Raw genomic sequence first — 20,656 nt, 5'->3', positions numbered from 1 at the left:
CTGATCAACCCATGCCGGGGACCTCAGCCCAGAGCATGCTGGGAGTTGTAGTTCTTGCCCAGGTCTTTGCATAGTCAGGCCCATGTGGAAGGACATGGCATTTCATTCACACAGATTGCTGTGTAATTTCTCTGTACGTTACACACATACAGTTTGTGCTATACACCAAAGGAGCCCAATCCTTAGCAGTTCGCACAGCAGTATGTAATCTCCTGTAATCTCACTACAGGAAACAAACATAGCATTTACTGACATACAAGCTACAAACAGTTAACACTGATCATGGAGGCAACTCACACTATTTGGGGTTTTAAAAACAAACAACCACCACCATCCCCAGCTCCTGGAGTCAGGTGAAACTCAGCTTTTATTAAAATAAAGTTTCTAGCCTTCATGTTTGCAGCATAGCAAATCCCAAGCATTTAAAAAAGAAAAAGAAAGAAAGAAACTCATGGGCCAGACCCTGAGAAGTTATAATAGATTTTGGGTTCTTTTTATTTGCTTTCTGTGTTTTGAGCCTTTAGGAACACCCAGGTCACATTTTCAAGTTTTTTCCCCAAAACCATGAGATCCATATCTATGTGTGATTCTCACGTGACTCCAGGAGCTTGCACTTTAAGTCAGACACCAAATATAGCAAGACTTATGATTTAAAAAAAATAAATCTAGTTTGGTAACATTGCAGTTGCAAAGAAAAGCTTACAAGCATGACATCTAAAGACTCAGAAAAAAGAAGTAAATACGTGTTATTTTTGGAAGAGCTTGTGCTTAAGCCAATCTCATGGCTTTTTGGGGGGGGGGGGCTCACTCATGATTTCACTCATTTGGGGGGTAACACCGCTGCCTCATCCATGCCATTTTCCCTACTGCTGTCCCATCAGTTTATAATTTTCCCCACTACTACCCCAGGTACCCCAAAATCCTGTGGGACCAGTGGAAGAAAAGCCTAGGTGGCTGGATGAGTTAACTGGGAAACTTTTGTCTTCTTAGCACTGCACCTTTTAACAGCAGAGAATTCTGGATCTACGCAAGGGCACCTATCAGTCTGTGAGGCAGCAGGTTACTGCCGGTCACATTTCTTGCCAAATGTAGAGATACAGCAGTTTTCACTCCACCACTGTGATCAAGATAAAAATGCAGTGGCCCTTCTTCAGGTTTCCAGAGGCACACACATCCCATTTTATACCCAAATGGTGACTTTTTTCTTTTTTAAAAGAATAGAAGAGCTCAGCTGGGCTGGACACAGGCAGACACATTACAGTAACACCTCAGAGCTCTAATCAGTGAGCAGGATCGATGCTATAGCACCTCAAAGACTTTATGACTTAAATAAGTCCAGCTATAAGTATCCCAGCCAAAGCTAGTCACTTTGACAAAGTCTGCCCCCAATTGAGAGTGCTGAATATCAGGGGATTGGGGTGGGGAAGGAAGGGGAACTAACTTCACACAAACTCTGCTTTAACAACATTGTACCCACAATATAACTACATTTGTAGCACAGGTACCCCCTAAAATCAAGAATCAAATAACTAATTAAGTCACTTTCACACTGCTACTTACATTAAGAGATTCATTTTTCTATCAAAATACTACAGTCACCCTCCTTCTACTTTAGCTTTCTCCAGGAGCACCTCACAGCAGGGCTTTTTATAGTTCCTCTACACCAGCAAACTAGTGTGGGTATGTGGGAGGAGCCTTTCAACCCTCCCTCTGACAGGCTTTATAGCTAATTAGAGTGGGACTCGGGGATTCCCTGCTCTGCCATAGACTTCCTGTGTGACCTTGGGCAAATCATTTAATCTTTCTATGCCTCAGTTCCCCATGTGTAAAAAATGGGGACAACTGCCCTGCCCTGCCTTACGGGGGTTATTTACAGGATAAATACACTATAACTTGGGAGGGACTCACATACTAAGGCAATGGGGCCAATGGGCCATATAAGTACCCTAGATAGATACACACATTAGAAGAAACAGCTGAGCCCTTGCCTTTACTTGCTGATCAGCCCCAGGCCAACTGCCCCATTGTTGCCGTTACTGAAATACGGGTACCAATTTTGCTATGGTAGACATGTCCTAAAAGGGCAACTTGTATTTCTCTCTGTGTTTTTGTTGCCATCTCAGCAAACCTACGGGGTGGATCTTGAATAATAATAAAATGCTATCCCTTGCTGATATCCTTAGGCCTTGCCCACAACAGCAGACTGCACAGCCATAATTAACCACCCGCGCAGCTCTGGAAATGGACGCTGTAGTATAGACAGGGCTCTCACCACACTTAATTCACACTTTTCCTTCTCACTCCAGATGCCCATTCCCAGCTATCAGTCAGAACTGTCTTTTCCTATCTGTTCCTTCCCAGCTGCCACGGAACCCTCTCATCCCGACGTTCCGTCCCCGCTACCACGGAACCCTCTCATCCCAACATTCCATCCCCAGCTACCACGGAACCCTCTGATCCCGACATTCCATCCCCAGCTACCACAGAACCCTCTGATCCCAACATTCTGTCCCCGCTACCATGGAACCCTCTGATCCCAACATTCCATCCCCGCTACCACAGAAGCCTTTGATCCCAACATTCCGTCCCTGCTACCACAGAACCTTCTGATCCCAACATTCCGTCCCCAGCTACCACGGAACCCTCTGATCCCGACATTCCATCCCCAGTGGCCACAGAATCCTCTGATCCCGACATTCCGTCCCCGCTACCACGGAACCCTCTGATCCCGACATTCCATCCCCAGCTACCACGGAACCCTCTGATCCCGACATTCCATCCCCAGCTACCACGGAACCCTCTGATCCCAACATTCCGTCCCCAGCTACCACAGAACCCTCTGATCCCAACATTCTGTCCCCGCTACCACGGAACCCTCTGATCCCAACATTCCATCCCCGCTACCACAGAAGCCTTTGATCCCAACATTCCGTCCCTGCTACCACAGAACCCTCTGATCCCAACATTCCGTCCTCAGCTACCACGGAACCCTCTGATCCTGACATTCCATCCCCAGTGGCCACAGAATCCTCTGATCCCGACATTCCGTCCCCTCTACCACGGAACCCTCTGATCCCAACATTCCATCCCCAGCTACCATGGAACCCTCTGATCCCGACATTCCGTCCCCACTACCACGGAACCCTCTGATCCCAACATTCCATCCCCAGCTACCACAGAACCCTCTGATCTCCACATTCCGTCCCCAGCTACCACGGAACCCTCTGATCCTGACATTCCATCCCCAGTGGCCACAGAATCCTCTGATCCCGACATTCCGTCCCCGCTACCACGGAACCCTCTGATCCCGACATTCCATCCCCAGCTACCACGGAACCCTCTGATCCCGACATTCCATCCCCAGCTACCACGGAACCCTCTGATCCCAACATTCTGTCCCCGCTACCACGGAACCCTCTGATCCCAACATTCCATCCCCGCTACCACAGAAGCCTTTGATCCCAACATTCCGTCCCTGCTACCACAGAACCCTCTGATCCCAACATTCCGTCCTCAGCTACCACGGAACCCTCTGATCCTGACATTCCATCCCCAGTGGCCACAGAATCCTCTGATCCCGACATTCCGTCCCCTCTACCACGGAACCCTCTGATCCCAACATTCCATCCCCAGCTACCATGGAACCCTCTGATCCCGACATTCCGTCCCCACTACCACGGAACCCTCTGATCCCAACATTCCATCCCCAGCTACCACAGAACCCTCTGATCTCCACATTCCGTCCCCAGCTACCACGGAACCCTCTGATCCTGACATTCCATCCCCAGTGGCCACAGAATCCTCTGATCCCGACATTCCGTCCCCGCTACCACGGAACCCTCCGAACCCAACATTCCATCCCCAGCAGCAACAGAACCCTCTGATCCCAACATTCCGTCCCTGCTACCACGGAACCCTCTGATCCCAAAATTCCATCCCCGCTACCATGGAACCCTCTGATCCCAACCTTCCATCCCCAGCCATAGGTGCTGGAACTAGGGGGGCTGGCTGCTGGAGGTGCTGCTGTACCCCCTGGCTTGAAGAGGTTTCATTATATACAGGGTTTACAGTTTGGTTCAGTGGCTGTCAGCACCCTCACTGTACAAATTGTTCCAGCAGCCCTGTCCCTAGCTGCCAGGGAACCCTCTGATCCCGACATTCAGTGCTTCTCCTGTTAAAGGGACATCACCCGATCTATTCTGCCGGCTGTCAGAATAGGAACCCAAAGGAAAGAATGCCACACGGTCTACCCCACCCCCGCCCCAGTTACCCCCTCCTGCTCCGAGTCCTTCCCCCACCCTGCACCGTGAGTCTGCCCCTCCCTCCCCCTGCAGCTCCCACTCCGGTCCGAACCTTCCGTGGCTCGCCCAGCACTGCAGTTCCCCCCTCCCCTGTTGCCCCCACTGAGATCCCCCCACGATCCGCTCCCTCCCCGCCCCCGGCTGCGGTTCCCCGCCTGGCCGCGCGGGGGCGGTGTGAGCCGGGCTCTCTCCCCCTGCAGCGGCCGGGCGCCGCTCTCCCCACGCCGGCTGCCCCCAGGCTGGCTGGCTGGGCGGGCGGCGAAGATGGCGGAGCTGAGCGGCGGCGGCGGCGGGGGCCCGGGCCCCGGCGGGGAGGGCGAGGCGGAGCTGGGCGGCTCCGGGCCCGGGGGGCTCCTCATCCGGGTCACGGTGAAGACCCCCAAGGACAAGGAGGAGATCGTCATCGGGGACGGCGCCTCCGTGCGGGAGGTGAGGCCGGGGGGGTGCGGCGGGAAGTGGGGCCGGGCCGGGGGCTCGGGGGGCGGGGCCGGGGGGTGCGGCGGAGCCGGGGGCTGCTGCGGGCGGGAAGTGGGGCCGGGCCGGAGGTTGCGGGGGGGGCTGGCTGGGGCCGGGGGCTGCGGGCGGGAAGTGGGGCCGGGCCGGGGGTGAGACTGAGCCGTGGGCTGCGTGGGAAGGGGGGCGTGGGGCCGGCCCGGGGGCTGCTGCGGGCGGGGTCGGGGTCGGGGGGGGGTGCGGCGGGGCCGGGGGCTGCTGCGGGCGGGAAGTGGGGCCGGGCCGGAGGTTGCGGGGGGCGTGCGGGCGGGAAGTGGGGCCGGGCCGGAGGTTGCGGGGGGGGGGGCGTGCGGGCGGGAAGTGGGGCCGGGCCGGGGGCGGCTGGCTGGGGCCGGGGGCTGCGGGCGGGAAGTGGGGCCGGGCCGGAGGTTGCGGGGGGGGGGGGCGTGCGGGCGGGAAGTGGGGCCGGGGGTGAGACTGAGCCGGGGGCTGCGTGGGAAGGGGGGCGTGGGGCCGGCCCGGGGGCTGCTGCGTGGGGGGGGGGCGTGGGGCCGGCCCGGGGGCTGCTGCGTGGCCGGCCCGGGGGCTGCTGGGGGGGCGGGGGGCCGGCCCGGGGGCTGCGGCGTGGGGGGGGGCCGTGGGGTCGGCTCGTGGGCTGTTGCGTGGGGGGGGGGGCGGCCCGGGGACTGCGTGGGAAGGGGGGCGTGGGGCCGGCCCGGGGGCTGCTGCGTGGGGGGCGGGCCGGGGGCTCTGCTGCGTGTGTGGGGGGGGGGGACGGGGGCTGAGTTTGGGGACGGGGTCTGCAGGCGGGTAGTGGGGCTGGCCGGGCGCTGGGGGGCTGCGGGCGGGGGCTGGAGCCGGGGTGGGTTCGGGCCGGAGGGGAGTGAGGCCGGGGACAGATCTCTCTGGGGTGGGGGGGGCGAGGGTGAAGGGCCTGGGGCGTGTGAAACTAGGGAGCATTTGGGGATTTCACTAGGGAGCACTTGGGGAAAGTGAAAGGGCTGATGGGGGCTGTATCTGGAGGGGGAGCTGGATCTGGAGAGGTTTGGGTGGGTGAACAGGAGAGAAGGGGATGGACTGAGACGCGGGTTGTGGATACTTGTAATCTGGGCACCAGCAAGGCCCCCTGAGTGGGACCAAGGGGCCCAGAGTGGAATCGCAGTTTGGGCAGCGGGGGGCCCCCTGGGCTGGGGAGTGAGGTTTGGAGGAGAGTGGCTGGGGTTCTGCTGGGACTGGGGGCGGACGGGGTTTTAGGGCACGGAAGCACAGGTTGTGAAAGGATTTAAAAGGCACATCCGGTGTTGCAGAAACATGTGGTCATGGCCACCAGGGCAAAGTATCCCTGGTGCTGCTTGTGGCAGCAGAGGCCGTGGCAACCTCGGTTGGATTCTGGTGTAGGATATGGCGGCTGAGCTGACGGTGTAGTGGATGTGATGACTGTAGCAGAGTCCTTGGTATTAGAATTAGACACTTCTGGTCCCTTTGAGATCTCCACTTCCCCGCATTCAATTCCTAGCCGCCCCTCGGTACAAACAAGGCATTAAGTGAATGTGGCATTCAGAGGAGGGTATGAGGGATGCGTTTTTAGTTGTGTGCCCTGGATGGCTTCGGGCTTCAGAGCTGTATGTTTGCTGGAGTTGAGTTCAGGGGCTGGGCGCCAGTGTAGAGCAGGTGGCTTTTTGAATTTTGAGAACAACCCTTTCCCTTGCGAAGTCTTCCCCCATGGTCTGTGGCTACCAAAAAGCAACGCTGAGGAATGCCCACTGGCTGCATTAGCCATGCAGGGAGTAATCCCACTCCGTCCCAAAGAGTAGTTGTCAGATAGTGTTATACCATGTGGCATGCTGAAAAGGAATATGATGGTAGAAGTTAGACCTAGGAAAGACCATTTAGTCTGTTTCCCCTGGCTAATGCAGCGTTGTTCCCTGGTTTCTAGCCCTGTTTTAAAATCACTCAAGAACTGGGTTTCCCTTTATGAAATTCAAATGAGCAGAGAGACAAAAAAGTTGTAGACATTCAGAGGATAAACAGTGTCTTTGGATGAGATCAAAAAGAGACAACTGGTCTGGCTTTGTTAGCCCTCGTTTCTGTTTGAGGTAATTGCACTGTGGCTTCCTCCCTGCCCCTTCCCCAAACCTGAGCTGCGCTCCCCACGTGGACACTGTTAAACAGCTCAGGCAGAGACACTCTAGAAATGTCAGCTGTTGCATCTGAAGAAGTGAGGTTTTTACCCACGAAAGCTTAGGTCCAAATAAATCTGTTCGTCTTTAAGGTGCCACCAGACTCCTTGTTGTAGCTGTTGGTAGTGTCTGTGTAGTGAGTGTGATGTTCTGCTGCAGACACTTCGACATTTTAAAATCGCTGCTTTCATTCCTTTGCCTGCAAAAAAGAATTAGATAAGTTCCTGGAGGATAGGTCCGTCAATGGCTATTAGTCAAGATGGTCAGGGATGCAACCCCATGCTCTGTGTCCTCAGACTCTAACTGCCAGAAGTTGGGCGTGGATGAAGGGGGTGGATCACTTGATAATTGCCCTGTTCTGTTCGTTCTCTCTGAAGTATCTGGCATCGGCCGCTGTCGGAAGACACGATACTGGGCTAGATGGACCATTGGTGTGACCCGGTGTGGATGTTCTTATGTTCTTAAATCGCCTTGTTGTCTGTTTTCCAGTTCAAAGAAGAGATTTCCAGGCGGTTTAAAGCCAAACAGGATCAGCTGGTTCTGATCTTTGCTGGAAAGATACTGAAGGATGGAGACACTTTGAATCAACATGGGATCAAAGACGGGCTGACTGTGCATTTGGTCATTAAGACCCCACAGAAGTAAGAAATCATTCCTTCCTGGTGCTGTCAGAAACTTACTTTGTGAAGAAAGTATGTTAGAAAGGCAGTGTTTTGTCCAGTGGCTAAAACAGGGTACTGGGAGTCAGAACTCCTGGGTTCAATTTCTGGCTCTGTGGTGGTGCTTGGTTTTATGTTTAGAGAAGGGGAACTGGGGTTCCGTTCCCCTTTCTGACACGAGTGTAAGTCACTTAACCTGTTTTTGCCTCATTTTAACCATCTGTAGAATGATTATTACTGCTACTTGGGGTTTGAGCTTTTGTCACTATAATTATTATGCAGAGCTTTACATTTGAAGAGAATTTTTGCTTTACAAGCATTAGTTAATGCTTGCGCTAACCCAGGCAAGTAGGTATCATCCCTATTTTACAGATGGAGAGACTGACAGAGGTTAAGGCAGATATAGTGTCAGCACTGATGCCAAGGACGAGACCCCAGCTCTCCTGATTCCTGTTCCTTGACCTTTAGTTCGTGCTGTCTCAAGTGCTTTGAGATCTATTGCTGAAAGACATGTAGTGAATACAAAGCTTTATCCACAGTACACAGTTCGGGGAGCTAAGAAACATATATGAAAATCAACATATCAGATGCCACCAGATGAAACTTAAGTAAATGTCCTAGATGTCAAAAGGTCCCAAGAGCAGTTGCTGCATTTTAGATGTGAACACGTGTTGTTGCTTTCTAAATGCCCTTCGCAACAATTTCATGGGTTCCCATTGCTGCCTGAGCAGCCGTGTGCTGGTGAACAAACCGGCTGCGTCTCTTTGTGAAGCTGCATTGCCCCCTTGGGAGTCCTTGCTCACTGGCTCATTAAAGATCAGTGTTTTTTTTAAAAGAAGCATGGGTATTGTCAGTCATTGCCGAAGGCCCGTATGCTAAATTCTGCATTTCTGTGTAGAGTGGTAGGTTGATGCCGTTTTCTGCTGTCTTTGCAGTGCTCACACACTATGTCAGTAAACATCTGGCCAGTGTCATTCATTTTATTCCATGTGATGGTCATTGGTAAAGGTGCTGTAGTGCTTATTGCAAACATTACAGCTTCTTCCTGTGCAGAGAGGATTAAGTGATCTCTGTCCAACTACCCCTCTTCCTTTTTCTTTTAACTTCCTATTTCCCATCCACTTTGCTTCCTACCCTGCCCTGCTTCCCTCTGAGTGAGGGCTGGTTTCCAGCAGCAAGTGCTTGGGGATTAAAAGGTGCTCTGTACAAGTTTAAAAACACACACCTGACCGTTCCTACCCTCCCAGCTGCCCTGAGCTTGCTACCTGGGGAGTTATGCATCTAGCTTTGGTTCTGCTAGGTCTCTGAATCCAATGTCTTATAACAGCTGGCTAGGCGCACTCTGTTTCAGCTGCTTTTGTTTGAGTGGCGGGAGATGAGATGCCTGATAAACACAGGAAGATGGTAGCACAGGGAGGCTGTATGGAGAAGGACTCTACAGATAGTTTATCTCTAAGTAGCTGGCCAGTTGGGCATTCTTTAAAAGACAATGGCTATCTCTGCAAGCTTCAAGCCTCTGATCTCTAGAAGGAGGATGAGATTACCTTTCCCTGGTCTGATCACTCCCTCCCCCATTCTCAGATGTTCCCAGAATATTTTTGTCTTAAAAAAAAAAATCTTCATTCATTTTTGCTCAGCTCAAGTGGCATCATTTGCCATCCAAATGATTGAGTCACTTCCCAGCATACCTTGTTAAAGAGCAAGGCTGCAGCAGCTGGAAATCTAGTCAGTTTAAGAAAGTTCAAAGTAGTTTCAGGTTTGGCCCTGCATCCCCTTGTTGATTTTTGTGCCTTTGTAGATTTTCCTATTTTAAAAGACGTTTCTTTCTCCTGCTGCTGTTAAAGACCCAAACAAAGAGGGGAAACTGGACACAAAACACTGTCAAATGCGCTACATTAAAGCCCAAGCAGTAGTGAACCCTTTCCCCCTAATCTTGTAGTTATAACCGTAGTCCTGCAAACACTTGTGCATCTTAACTGTAGCCTTGACTTCAGCAGGATCGCTCATGTGCTTAAAGTTAAACACGTGTATAAGTGTTTGTGTAATTCACTGGTGAGTGTATGTTCCAGGTACCCGTTTGTGCCAATCCACAGAGGATATGGCTTGTTACCGACCCTGTTTTTACAGAGCGTTAGCTCAAGCTGTAGCAGTTCATGCTTTTAACTCTGCTGGTCCGTGGTTCAGTCCCTGGAGTCACATTTGCAGGATGGGGGCTGTAGTTCTCTTCAGTTGATTTTAACCAGCATAGTAGGTTTAAGAGAAAATCCGACAGTGTAAGTTTACTGTGTCTATTTAGCAATCAAAACACTGGTAACTAAACAATGTAATATTAAACATTAAAGTTTGTGACTTGTTAAACCAAAATGGAAACAAACTAGAGATTATTTAATATTAGCGACCTTGCCAGAGTTCAGTATACATATACTAAAAAACAAATTATTTCCTCAATAAAGACTTCAGTTAGTGAATCTGAAATAATTTTAAAAATCAACGTCAGTGACGTATTTACTTTTGCCCAGCTTGGAGAATGAAGGTGAGTTAATTATGCTTGTTTGTAATCCACTATCAGTTGAAACCTCTCATGCACTAGCCCAATAATGTTGGGGTTGTAAACACTCCAGGGGAGTTTAAAAAGAGAAACATGGGGGGGAAAATCATGGTTCTAAGCTACCAGTTCAGGTTGGCTCTACAGATGGAAGGCATTACAGAAAAGCAAATGATTATTGTAGTAAGCATGGTTTAACCTGCTGAGGTTTCTAATGAGGCAGCAGGAGGCTTTTCCTGCTTGGAATGAACTCTGCTGCAGGGTATTATTGAGGCCAATAGCTTAGCATGATTCAAGAAGGGGTTAGACGTCATTCAGAATAAGACTAGTGCCTCCATTACACTGGCCAAGGATGTTGTAGAAGATCATGGCAGATGCCTTGTCACCAGCTTGGGGGGGGGGGGGGGGGTTGAAAGAACACACTAGGGGCTGGATGGAAGCATCCAGAGCAGATGTCCCATTGATCTGACATGGATATTGCGAAGTTCCTCTTATGAGCTGCAGGTGGTGCTATTTAGATTACTGAGCCCGAGGTGTGACCTTCTGTTTTTTTTGTAGGGTTCAAGATCCTGCGGCTGCTTCTACCCCTGCCCCCGCTGCTCCTGCTGCCACTGCCGTCCCCACTACAACCCCTTCCTCTCCCGCTGCGCCACCTCAGCCTTCCACCTCCAGCAGCGCCCTCTCTGATGCTGGGAGCAGCAGCAGGCGGAGCAGCGGAGCAGGGACCACGGCAGGTGCTGGAGATGGAGCACCCAGCAATGCTGCATCCATCCTCTGTAGGTGACAACTTTGGTTTCTTGGCATCCCGGTGACTGTTCTGTGAAGGGAGAGTTGCCCAGTGGTTAAAGCAAGAGGGCCATGCGTTAGGACTTCGGGGTCCTATTCTTGAGCCTGCCACTTGCTGGATGACCTTGGGCAAGTCACTTCACCACTGACTGCCTCAGTGTCCCCATCTGTAAAATGGAGCTAATAGTACTGCCCTCCTTTGTAAAGCGCCTGGAGTTCTGTGGATAAGAAGGGGGGGAGGGATAGCTCAGTGGTTTGAGCATTGGCCTGCTAAACTCAGGGTTGTGAGTTCAGTCCTTGAGGGGGCCACTTAGGGATCTGGGGCAAAATCAGTACTTGGTCCTGCTAGTGAAGGCAGGGGGCTGGACTCGATGACCTTTCACGGTCCCTTCCAGTTCTAGGAGATAGGATATCTCCATTTAGAAAAGCTTTCTGTCAGAGCTGGCTATTACAGAACTGGAAGGTGGTGGTATTAGCAATGAAGTATCATTGGGTTGCAGTGGATAGAATTCAGCCAAACTCTTTCACTCTCCCCCCCCCTCCCCCCCCCCCCCCCCCCCCCCACACACACACACACCCTCTTTCTTTCCGGTCGCAGATAACTGCACTAACTGGCATGCATCTCTCTCCATGTCTTGTTCCCTCTCCAGCTGGCTTTGGTGGCGTCACCGGGCTCGGCAGCCTCGGGATGGGCTCCGCCAATTTCATGGAGCTCCAGCAGCAGATGCAACGGCAGCTGATGTCCAACCCGGAGATGCTCTCGCAGATTATGGAGAACCCCCTCGTGCAGAACATGATGTCTAACCCCGACCTCATGAGACAAATGATCATGGCCAATCCCCAAATGCAGCAACTGATGGAACGAAACCCTGAGATAAGCCACATGCTGAACAACCCCGAGCTCATGAGACAGGTGGGTGAGAGAGTTTACACCTGGGAGCCTGTTTCAGTTGCCTCTGAGATCATCAGCGTGGTCTCCCCAGCTTCTCGCTTCTCTTTGCTCCCTCAGCATCAGTGTCCGTTCTGTAAAGGGAGCGAGTGGAGTCCAGATCCAGTTGATTCAGAGATCAGATTTTTTTATCTACCTGCTGCAGGCTCCGCCCAGACACACAGCGGTCTGTGTGTAAACTCATGCATGTTGTGTGTACCACAGTCATGCACACATGTGCTTCCAATCCTTCTACCCGTGTCAGTGCTGCTGAATAGATCACATGCATAGGGGCAAAAAGGATCTAGAGTGTTCTATTGCAGGACCAGAAGCAAAAGGCGTTGCTTTCCGTAGGAATTAGAGATGGCAGAGAAAGATCTCATGGTCCATCTCCCACTGCCAGTATAGGATTGTTCTCTACAGTGTGTTCATTTCATTATTTTTAAGTATTTTTATTACCATAGTGCCTACAAGCCCCAGTCCTGGATCAGAACCCTCTGATACTAGGTGATGCACAAGCACAGATCAAAAGACAATCTAAGTATTAGACAAGAGACAACAGATGGAATCTGGCGGGAGCACCAGGAAGCAATGAGAACTCTAGTTTTAAATACAGCAAGTGACAAGACTTCCATTATGTCCCTTGGGAGAAGAAGAGATCTCATTGTCGGCAAATGTTTCTTGGTATTCGGCCCGATGTTTTCTATGCCCAATTTCAGTCTGTTACTCCTAGTCTTACCCCTGCTTGGGCCACGCTAACCAATTCTTAGCTTCCCAAACTCCCAGTGAATTGTCACTGTGTGTTAGTTGGACTAAATCGTCTTGTGAATGATCTGTGCTTTGGTTCTTTGAGTTGGAGCTGGACTTTCCCCAGAAAGGCAGAACCTATCTGAGATCTGGAGGATCTGTCGGAGGTCTGGAGCTACAAGATGGTTTTATTTTTACTGAAATGTGAGGGAATCGTTTTCTCGTCAACCCTTGGACAATTTTCAAATGCAGTCCATCCCGGGGGTGTTAACCAGGCGTTTGGGCAGAGGTGACTTGATCTTGCATAGAAACTACATGATCCTAACCAGCTGAATTGAGGTTGTAAAAAATGGAAAGCATCGTAGCTTAGCAGCGATAGCAGGGAACTTGAGAGGCTAGGATCCTGGATTCTCTTCCCTTGCTGTGCATTATCTTGGACAAATGATTTCCACTCTCTGTCTGTAAAATGGGTTTATTTATGCTTTTCTCCCAGGAGGTCGAGACTTATTTTTTTTCAGTGCTTGGATGTAGAACAGTGGGGTACTGCTGGGGGCGGTGCCACCCATAGTTCAAGCCACTGGAATCTTTTGTGGTGTAAATGGGCCTGATCTCCCCAAATTCTTCTCCTTCCCCCAGACAATGGAATTGGCCCGCAACCCCGCCATGATGCAGGAGATGATGCGGAACCAGGACCGAGCTTTGAGTAACCTAGAGAGCATCCCAGGAGGATACAACGCCCTGCGCCGGATGTACACCGACATCCAGGAGCCCATGTTTAGCGCAGCTAGGGAGCAGGTATGGAGCACTCCTGCTCCAGTTGGGGTAGATTGGTGGGTCTTATCCCCCCCCTTGCCTGCAGGTGGTGATAGAGCTAATTTGTCCAGCTGTCTGTATGGTCTGGTGCAGATTCCTCAACAGGGAAACTGCACAGAGGGTGTTGCAAGTCCTGGTAAATGTGATCTGCAGGTGTCAGTGGAACACACGGAGCACAGAAGAGGCAGGATGGTTAAGGCCCTAGCCTAAGACTTGAGAGACCCGGGTTCAGTTCCCTGCTCGCCACAGACTCCCTGTATGACCTTGGACAAGTCACTTAGCCCCTTTGTGCCTCAGTGAAAGCCGGGTATAATAGCACCGTCCTGTGAGGCTGAACGCATTAAAGATTGTGAAGCGCTTTGGGCTCTGCTGGTGAAAAGCGCTATAGAAGAGCCTGGTATTCTTGTGCGGCGGTGGGTTTAGTCTGCTCCTCTCCTTTACGGTGTCTGATTCAGCGATCTCTCTCTTTTTCTAGTTTGGCAACAATCCTTTCTCATCCTTGGCTGGGAACTCCGACAGCTCGAGCTCCCAGCCTTTACGGACGGAAAATAGAGAGCCTTTACCCAACCCCTGGAGCCCCACGCCGCCCACCTCCCAAGCCCAGGTACCCAGCAGCGAAGGGAGTACCGGATCAACGACAACCCAAAGCACACCCACTGTATCCAATCCCTTTGGGATCAGCGCTGCCAACCTGGGAACCGGTACGTACCCAGCAGCGAGGCGCCGGTGACAGGACAAACCAGTCAGATGTAGATGGCATCAGATTACTTCTAGCATTTGTATGTTTGCTGTAGCGGCTGAGTTCATCAGATTGGCCATTCTGGCCCTGTGGCAAACTAGAATGGGTTATTCCTCGTGTGCCTGTCCAAGGGCTGCATTGGGAGCTCAGGTGCATTGGGGTTCTCCATGTGCACAGGATGAGACAGGTAGCAGCTGTAGGGGGAGCCCATGGAGACAAAGTACTTCCTGCCTGGCTGCTCAAGATGGAGCATTGCATGCTGGGATTTGTAGTCTCCCTGGGCTGCTGCTGTTTAAGATGAGGGCATTTCCATGTATTGGTTTATCCCATCCTTGGCTTATTTACTTACCCAGCCTGAAAAGGGTTAACCACTACTCTGCTGGATTTCCTCTCCAGCATCCACACCCCCACGTCCCACTTGAAAATCTCAAATCGTGGGGAGCATGTGTTGACTTACCCTCTGACCCTTTCTCTTACGAAGACCAACCGGTGGGAAATGAACATCAAGATTGCTCAGTGTCGCTGTGTGCTCCACCTTCTACCAACACTAAATTCAGACACGGCCTCCATCTTCTCGGTGTTTCGTGTTTGCTTTTAGCTCCTGTGTTAGCTGCGATCAGGCTTGTAAGTTTTGCTCTCTCCCGTATTGCTGCAGGGATGTTTAACAGCCCAGAGATGCAAGGTCTCCTGCAGCAGATTTCGGAGAACCCCCAGCTGATGCAGAACATGATCTCTGCCCCTTACATGCGCAGTATGATGCAGACTCTCTCCCAGAACCCAGACTTCGCAGCACAGGTAAAAACGTAGCAGCGTCTTCCTCTGTCACAAACAAGCCTTGGGTCCCAGCACAGATGCAGACGTTCTGTCACCATAGCATGAGGTGTTGCTCATTTTAAGGAAGCAGAGCTCTGTTGTGCTTCTTAGCAGCATGAGCCCAACCACAGGACTGAGATCCCGGACGAATGAAGTCTTCTGCATATCCACACAGTGTGTACAACCTGGGCAGAGGGAGGGCAGGCATCACCCTGACTGTGCTGTCTTCCTGACCTGGGAGGGATGAGAGGGGGAATTCAGATTCCAATGGCCCATTCAGTCCTCCACCCCTCTGCTCAGACCGCCAGCAAAGGTGGGGTCAGCCAGTGCCAGTGGCTATTGTGAGTCAGATGCACCTGCCCGCCGTGAACCTGGCTTGAGAGCCACCAACTCTCCTGGGTGACACCTTCCTGCAGCTGCCATGCTGGGGTGTATTTGGACTTGGATCGGGGTGGGGGTGGGGAAGGCTGTGTATCTCAGCACCCCGGGAGCCGTGCAGTCATCTCTAAAGGAACGGGGGTGGGGGTGGGGGGGTCTTCACTAAAAAGCACTCCCACCCCTTTTGCTGGCTGCAGCTCCCATTCATCTCTGATGGCAGGATCAGGCTGTCAATTCCTGTTGGAAGTGGAACATACCAAAGCCACCGGTGGCAAGGGGTGTTAAGGACCCAGTTAACATGTTCTTCTATGGAACTAGGCCATGAAGAGAGTTTAATAACCCCATTGACTCATGCTGTGTGTGCTGTCTCCTGGCAGATGATGGTAAACGTCCCGCTCTTTGCCGGGAACCCGCAGCTTCAGGAGCAGCTACGGCTTCAGCTCCCCGTCTTTCTGCAGCAGGTAAGGAGCCTAGTCCCTCGCTCTGCGCTGGCCATCCAGTGGTCCAGAACTGTTCCATGGCTTTCGCAGCGGGGAAAGCCTTTGGTCCTATCGGGGTGGGCTGTGATGCTGAAAGAACAGAGACTTTGCCTTGGTAGGTGATGCAACTGAGGCGTAGAGAGCTGACGGAGAAATGGATCCAGGAATCCACTCTCTTGCTGTAACTACCATCCCGCTGTGTCCCATTGGATGATCCCTAGAGCTCATGTTTAAAGGGCTTTGATTGGCCAGGGCCCTCCTGCCTCTAATGCGGATCTTTGACTGAAGGAAACTCTGGATCTTTGGGAACAGTTGATTTTTACCGTCCTTGTTTCCCAGATGCAGAACCCAGATTCCCTCTCAATCCTGACGAACCCCCGAGCCATGCAGGCTCTTCTCCAGATTCAGCAGGGACTCCAGACGCTGCAAACGGAGGCCCCGGGACTAGTGCCAAGGTAACTCAGACCTGCAAAACCTGTCGGGCAGGTCTGCCTTGGGGGAGCAGTGGCAAATCCCCAGCTACTTTCCAGCACAGCTGTGTGCAGCCTCTGGTGAATTAGCTCGTCCTTCTGCCTGCTCACACTTGCTGAGGGCTCCCCCTGCTGCTCTCTTCCAGGAATTACGAGAGCCCCCTTCTGATCTGCGGTTCAGAGTACTTAATATCGCCCGGATTTAGCACTGGGGAAAGGTTTGAGATGCACAGCCCTGGAGACGGATAGGTACATCGGGGCAAATAATCCTGCCAGCACCCCTTAGTCCTGCCCTAGGGTGAGGATTCCCTGTATGGGCGAGGGGGGAGTGCAGTCTTCACAGCCCCTTTAGTTCTTGTCTTCTGCCCAGATTGCCAACAAGGGGACCTGATAATCCCAGTTCTGCATGGTCTAGTGATGTAGGTACCTGCTCAGTAGGGCCAGGACTGGGTACGACTGGCTCGTTTCACAGAGGCCACAGCTGTCTCGTGATAATGGCAGCCAGTTGCTCCTGCCCTTGGCTGGATTCGAACTGGCGACCTAGAAGAGGCTCCACACCCCGTATTAGAACGCTTGTACCATGCACTCCCAGAGAGACAGGCAGGAGCGACCTTGTAGCATCTCCTGCAGCGAGCGTTCTGCTTTCATTCTCAGCCTCGGTTCCTTTGGAATGCCTCGAATCCCCCCACCCTCCGTAGGAGGAAGCACAATCCCAGAGAACCCTGTATCCTCCACTTCGACGCCTGCCAGTGCCTCTCCAGCAGGGGGCAGTAACCCCCAACAGCAGCTCATGCAGCAGATGATCCAACTCTTGGCCGGAGGAAACTCTCAAGTACGTAATGTGCAACCTGGTTGTGTCCATGCAGCTGGGATTCTCCCAGTACCATGTGATCGTCAAGGCATCCTACGGCTGTTGTCATAAGCCAGGTGGTTATTAGTTCAACCCATCACAGCAAGCTGCATGGTAAATATTGTGGGAGATTAGGAGCCAAACTGCAATACTCCCTGTGAACATTGACCCAATAATAGTCCCTTGAATACTGCATGCACGTGTCACCCCATCTCAAAAACGATGTATTGGAATTGGAAAAGGTTCAGAAAAGGGCAACAAAAATTATTAAGGGTATGGAACGGCTTCTGTATGAGGAGCGATGAATAAGACTGGGACTTTCCAGCTTGGAAAAGTGACGACTAAGGGGGAATATGATAGATGTCTATAAAATCATGACGGGTGTGGAGAAAGTAAGTAAGGAAAGTAAGTAAGGAAGTGCTATTTGCTCCTTCTCATAACACAAGTACTAGGGGTTATCAAAAGATTTAAAACAAACAAAAGCAAATGTTTCTTCACACAATGCACAGTCGACCTGTGGAACTCTTTGCCAGAGGATGTTGTGAAGGCCAAGACTATAACACAGTTCAAAAAAGCACTAGATAAGTTCATGGAGGATAGGTCCATCAATGGCTATTAGCCAGGATGGGCAGGCATGGTGTCCTTGCCTCTGTTTGCCAGAAGCTCGGAATGGGTGACGGGATGGATCACTTGATGATCACCTGTTCTGTTCATTCCCTCTGGGGCACCTGGCATTGGCCACTGTTGGAAGACAGCATACTGGGCTAGATGGACCTTTGGTCTGACCCAATATGGCCGCTCTTATGTTCCCTAGCTCTTATCAGCCATAGATCTCAAAGCACTTCACAAAACAGTTCAGGATCACTATCCCCATTTTATAGATGGGGAACCTGGGGCACGGAGAGGGGCAGCTTGCCCGGGGTCACCCAGCAAGGTAGTGGCAGATCCGGGAAAAGCACCCAAATCTCCCGAGCCCCATTCCCGTGCCCTGTCCACTAGGCCACACTGCTCAACACCACAGCGTCGTGCTAGGAGGTGCGACGCCACTGGCGGTGCCATCTTTCTGAAAACGGCTCATACTGTGGCTTCTTTTACATGAATCGGGGGTGTTGATGGTCACATCCCATCTGGAGACTGCGAGTGCCCACAGCAACTTTTTCTTGGGCATGGTATTCCCCATCCAACACCGTGCCCTATGAAATGTGCTAGCCCAGAAGTGGCTGTATTTTGGCTGGAGCGAAGAGATTTTAGCATGTGGCGATTACCTGCCTATTGATTGTGGGAAGGAGCTTGGCCCGGTGACTCAGGCACCAGCCTGGTATTCAGGAGACCTGGGTTCTCCTCCCAGTTCTGCCACGCAGGCACTGTGGGCGAGTCACGTCTCTCTGTGCCTTAAGGGTGGATTGGGGTGGTGGGGCAAACTCACCTCTGCCAAAGTGCTTTGAGATTTTCTAATGAAAAGCATCAAATAATTACCAAGGGTTTGCTACCCGCCAGAAAGGGTTTGACCATATATATGCCTACGTCTATCCAGGTACTTGTACACTACAGTGATGAGGGTCATACAAACCTCTCTCAATTCTTAATAGATTTTAACTGGACCGGATCCTCAGCTACCAGGCATGAGTACAACTGCATTGCCTTCATCTGAGCTACTCTTGGGAGTTGGCCCCTTGATTTCAATGGCGCTACTCCCATTTACACCAGCTGGGCATCTGGCCCTCTCTCTATAGTGTTATCTGTCCCAATCTAAGATCTTTGATTCCCTTCCCCTGGCAGGTGCAGAGTCCCGAGGTGCGATTCCAACAGCAGCTGGAGCAGCTGAACGCTATGGGCTTCATTAACCGCGAGGCCAACCTCCAAGCGCTCATCGCCACCGGTGGAGACATCAACGCAGCTATTGAGAGACTGCTGGGTTCCCAGCCTTCTTAAACTCAATCATGCTGTCCCACAGTCATCAAACACACACCCCCACACACACAGGGGCCTTTCTGGAAGACCCACCATCATTTTCATATCCTCTGACAGCTGTCCATGTATTTAAAACAAACAAAAAAAGATACAGCTTCACCCCGACATTCCTACTAAGTTAAGATTTCATGTTGAAATGCTCTTTAACTGGCTTGTGTGTGGATCTCGATTCTCAGCAAGTGGCCACAGAGACTTCAGATGTGTATTTTTCCTAAATATGCCCTCTGTATCTCAGACACTCTTCCCTCTCTAGATGGTAGAGGCGATACTTCTAGTTACTTACCTGAATGATTGTGTTTGAGTAGCTTGATTTTAACTGTACGTTATTCCTCCCCATTCCTCCTTCCAGGCAAATATTTAAACCTAGGCTGAGTTTTTCTCCCCAGCATCTTATCAGGAATGGATCAAAAGAGGGACTGAAATGACTTGGATGTTTCTGATGTCATTTGTCTTCAAATACTCCCATCAGACGCACTGGGCATGATTTTCATTTACTCCACTATGGAAGTGTGTAAAGGGGGACTTAACATTGGGTGTAAATTACATTTGCTTTGAGCCCCCTCCCTCCACCCCCCCACCCCCCCATGCTGCCAGAGTGGTGTAAATGTGCCTTGATGTGATTGAGAATCAGGCCCCTCCTCGTATTTTATTTTATTTTATTTTATTATTTTCAACCCAAGTTTTGGAAGAAGTGTACCCTGCCAAGGGGAACTTTCGAGAAGCAGTTTTCTGCCCAAACACTACAGTTCTCTCGCACTGTGGCGTTACGGGGGTGGTGGCTCTTGTGTCTCTGCTGTCTGGTTTTTGAAAGTGTAAAAGCAAAATGGGGGGGAAAAAATTAACAAAGATCTTTCTCTCCACTGGAAAATGTTGAAAGTCCTCGTTCTTCTGTGTTTGTACGTCTGCTCTCTAATTCAGGGGTGCTCAAACCTCACAATGAGTCCACCCTCCTGAGGACCAGCGGGGTAGCTTCCCAGGAGCCAATACCGCTACGTCATTTGTATCTAAATTTGCATACCACTCTTATTGAAAAACAAAAGAAATGAACACAACCATCTGTCTCCCCTTGCTCCACGTATTTTCCTGGATGGCTGCATTTACCCTTTGGGGACCCTGTGGCCCTTGAGTGACCTGCAGTTTATCAGATTTTGTCCCCCTGCCCTTATCCTGCAGATGGTGCTGGGTTTTGCATGACCGTCGGCCTGTCTTTGTGGGACACCCTTGCTCTAGTTGTGGCGAGAAGCTTTCTGATGCTGGCTGAGGTGCACCAGGAAACCTATGCTGGCAACTTGACTAATGTCAGATGCCAGGGGTGACTTGTTAGAAACCTCCCATGTACTTAGAGCTTTGAGAGTGTGTACGACTTGTTAGCATCTCCTCTCGAGCAGGCTCACCTCATGTTTCATTGTTTAATTTTACCACCTCTCTCCATTGACCTGATCCAAAGCTCACGAAAGGCCAGCGGCATTCTTTCCACTGACTTCAATAGGCTGTGGGTCAGAACTTCTGGTAGGAAGCAGAACCACCACCCAATGAGTGCCTCT

At 51.5% G+C, this 20,656-nt stretch overlaps 1 protein-coding gene across 1 annotated transcript; it reads left to right on the top strand.

The window, feature by feature from the left end:
* Positions 1 to 4,565: 4,565 nt before the first annotated feature.
* UBQLN4 (ubiquilin 4) lies at positions 4,566 to 20,135 on the top strand. Its single transcript, XM_065420610.1, has 11 exons — positions 4,566 to 4,730; positions 7,424 to 7,575; positions 10,697 to 10,914; positions 11,575 to 11,837; positions 13,236 to 13,394; positions 13,888 to 14,113; positions 14,807 to 14,946; positions 15,720 to 15,803; positions 16,161 to 16,276; positions 16,946 to 17,123; positions 18,921 to 20,135. The coding sequence occupies exons 1-11, from the start codon at positions 4,566 to 4,568 to the stop codon at positions 19,071 to 19,073; spliced, it is 1,854 nt and encodes a 617-aa protein (XP_065276682.1). The 3' UTR covers positions 19,074 to 20,135.
* The last annotated feature ends 521 nt before the right edge of the window (positions 20,136 to 20,656 follow it).

The sequence above is a fragment of the Emys orbicularis genome, chromosome 20, assembly GCF_028017835.1.
Source record: "Emys orbicularis isolate rEmyOrb1 chromosome 20, rEmyOrb1.hap1, whole genome shotgun sequence".
Taxonomy (NCBI): domain Eukaryota; kingdom Metazoa; phylum Chordata; order Testudines; family Emydidae; genus Emys; species Emys orbicularis.
This window is presented reverse-complemented; position numbering and strand designations above follow the sequence as displayed.

Coding starts and splice junctions, on each gene's coding strand:
- UBQLN4 (XM_065420610.1), top strand. CDS start 4,566: ATGGCGGAGCTGAGCGGCGGCGGCGGCGGGGGCCCGGGCCCCGGCGGG. Junction 4,731..7,423: donor ACGGCGCCTCCGTGCGGGAG/GTGAGGCCGGGG, acceptor TCTGTTTTCCAG/TTCAAAGAAGAGATTTCCAG. Junction 10,915..11,574: donor CAATGCTGCATCCATCCTCT/GTAGGTGACAAC, acceptor TTCCCTCTCCAG/CTGGCTTTGGTGGCGTCACC.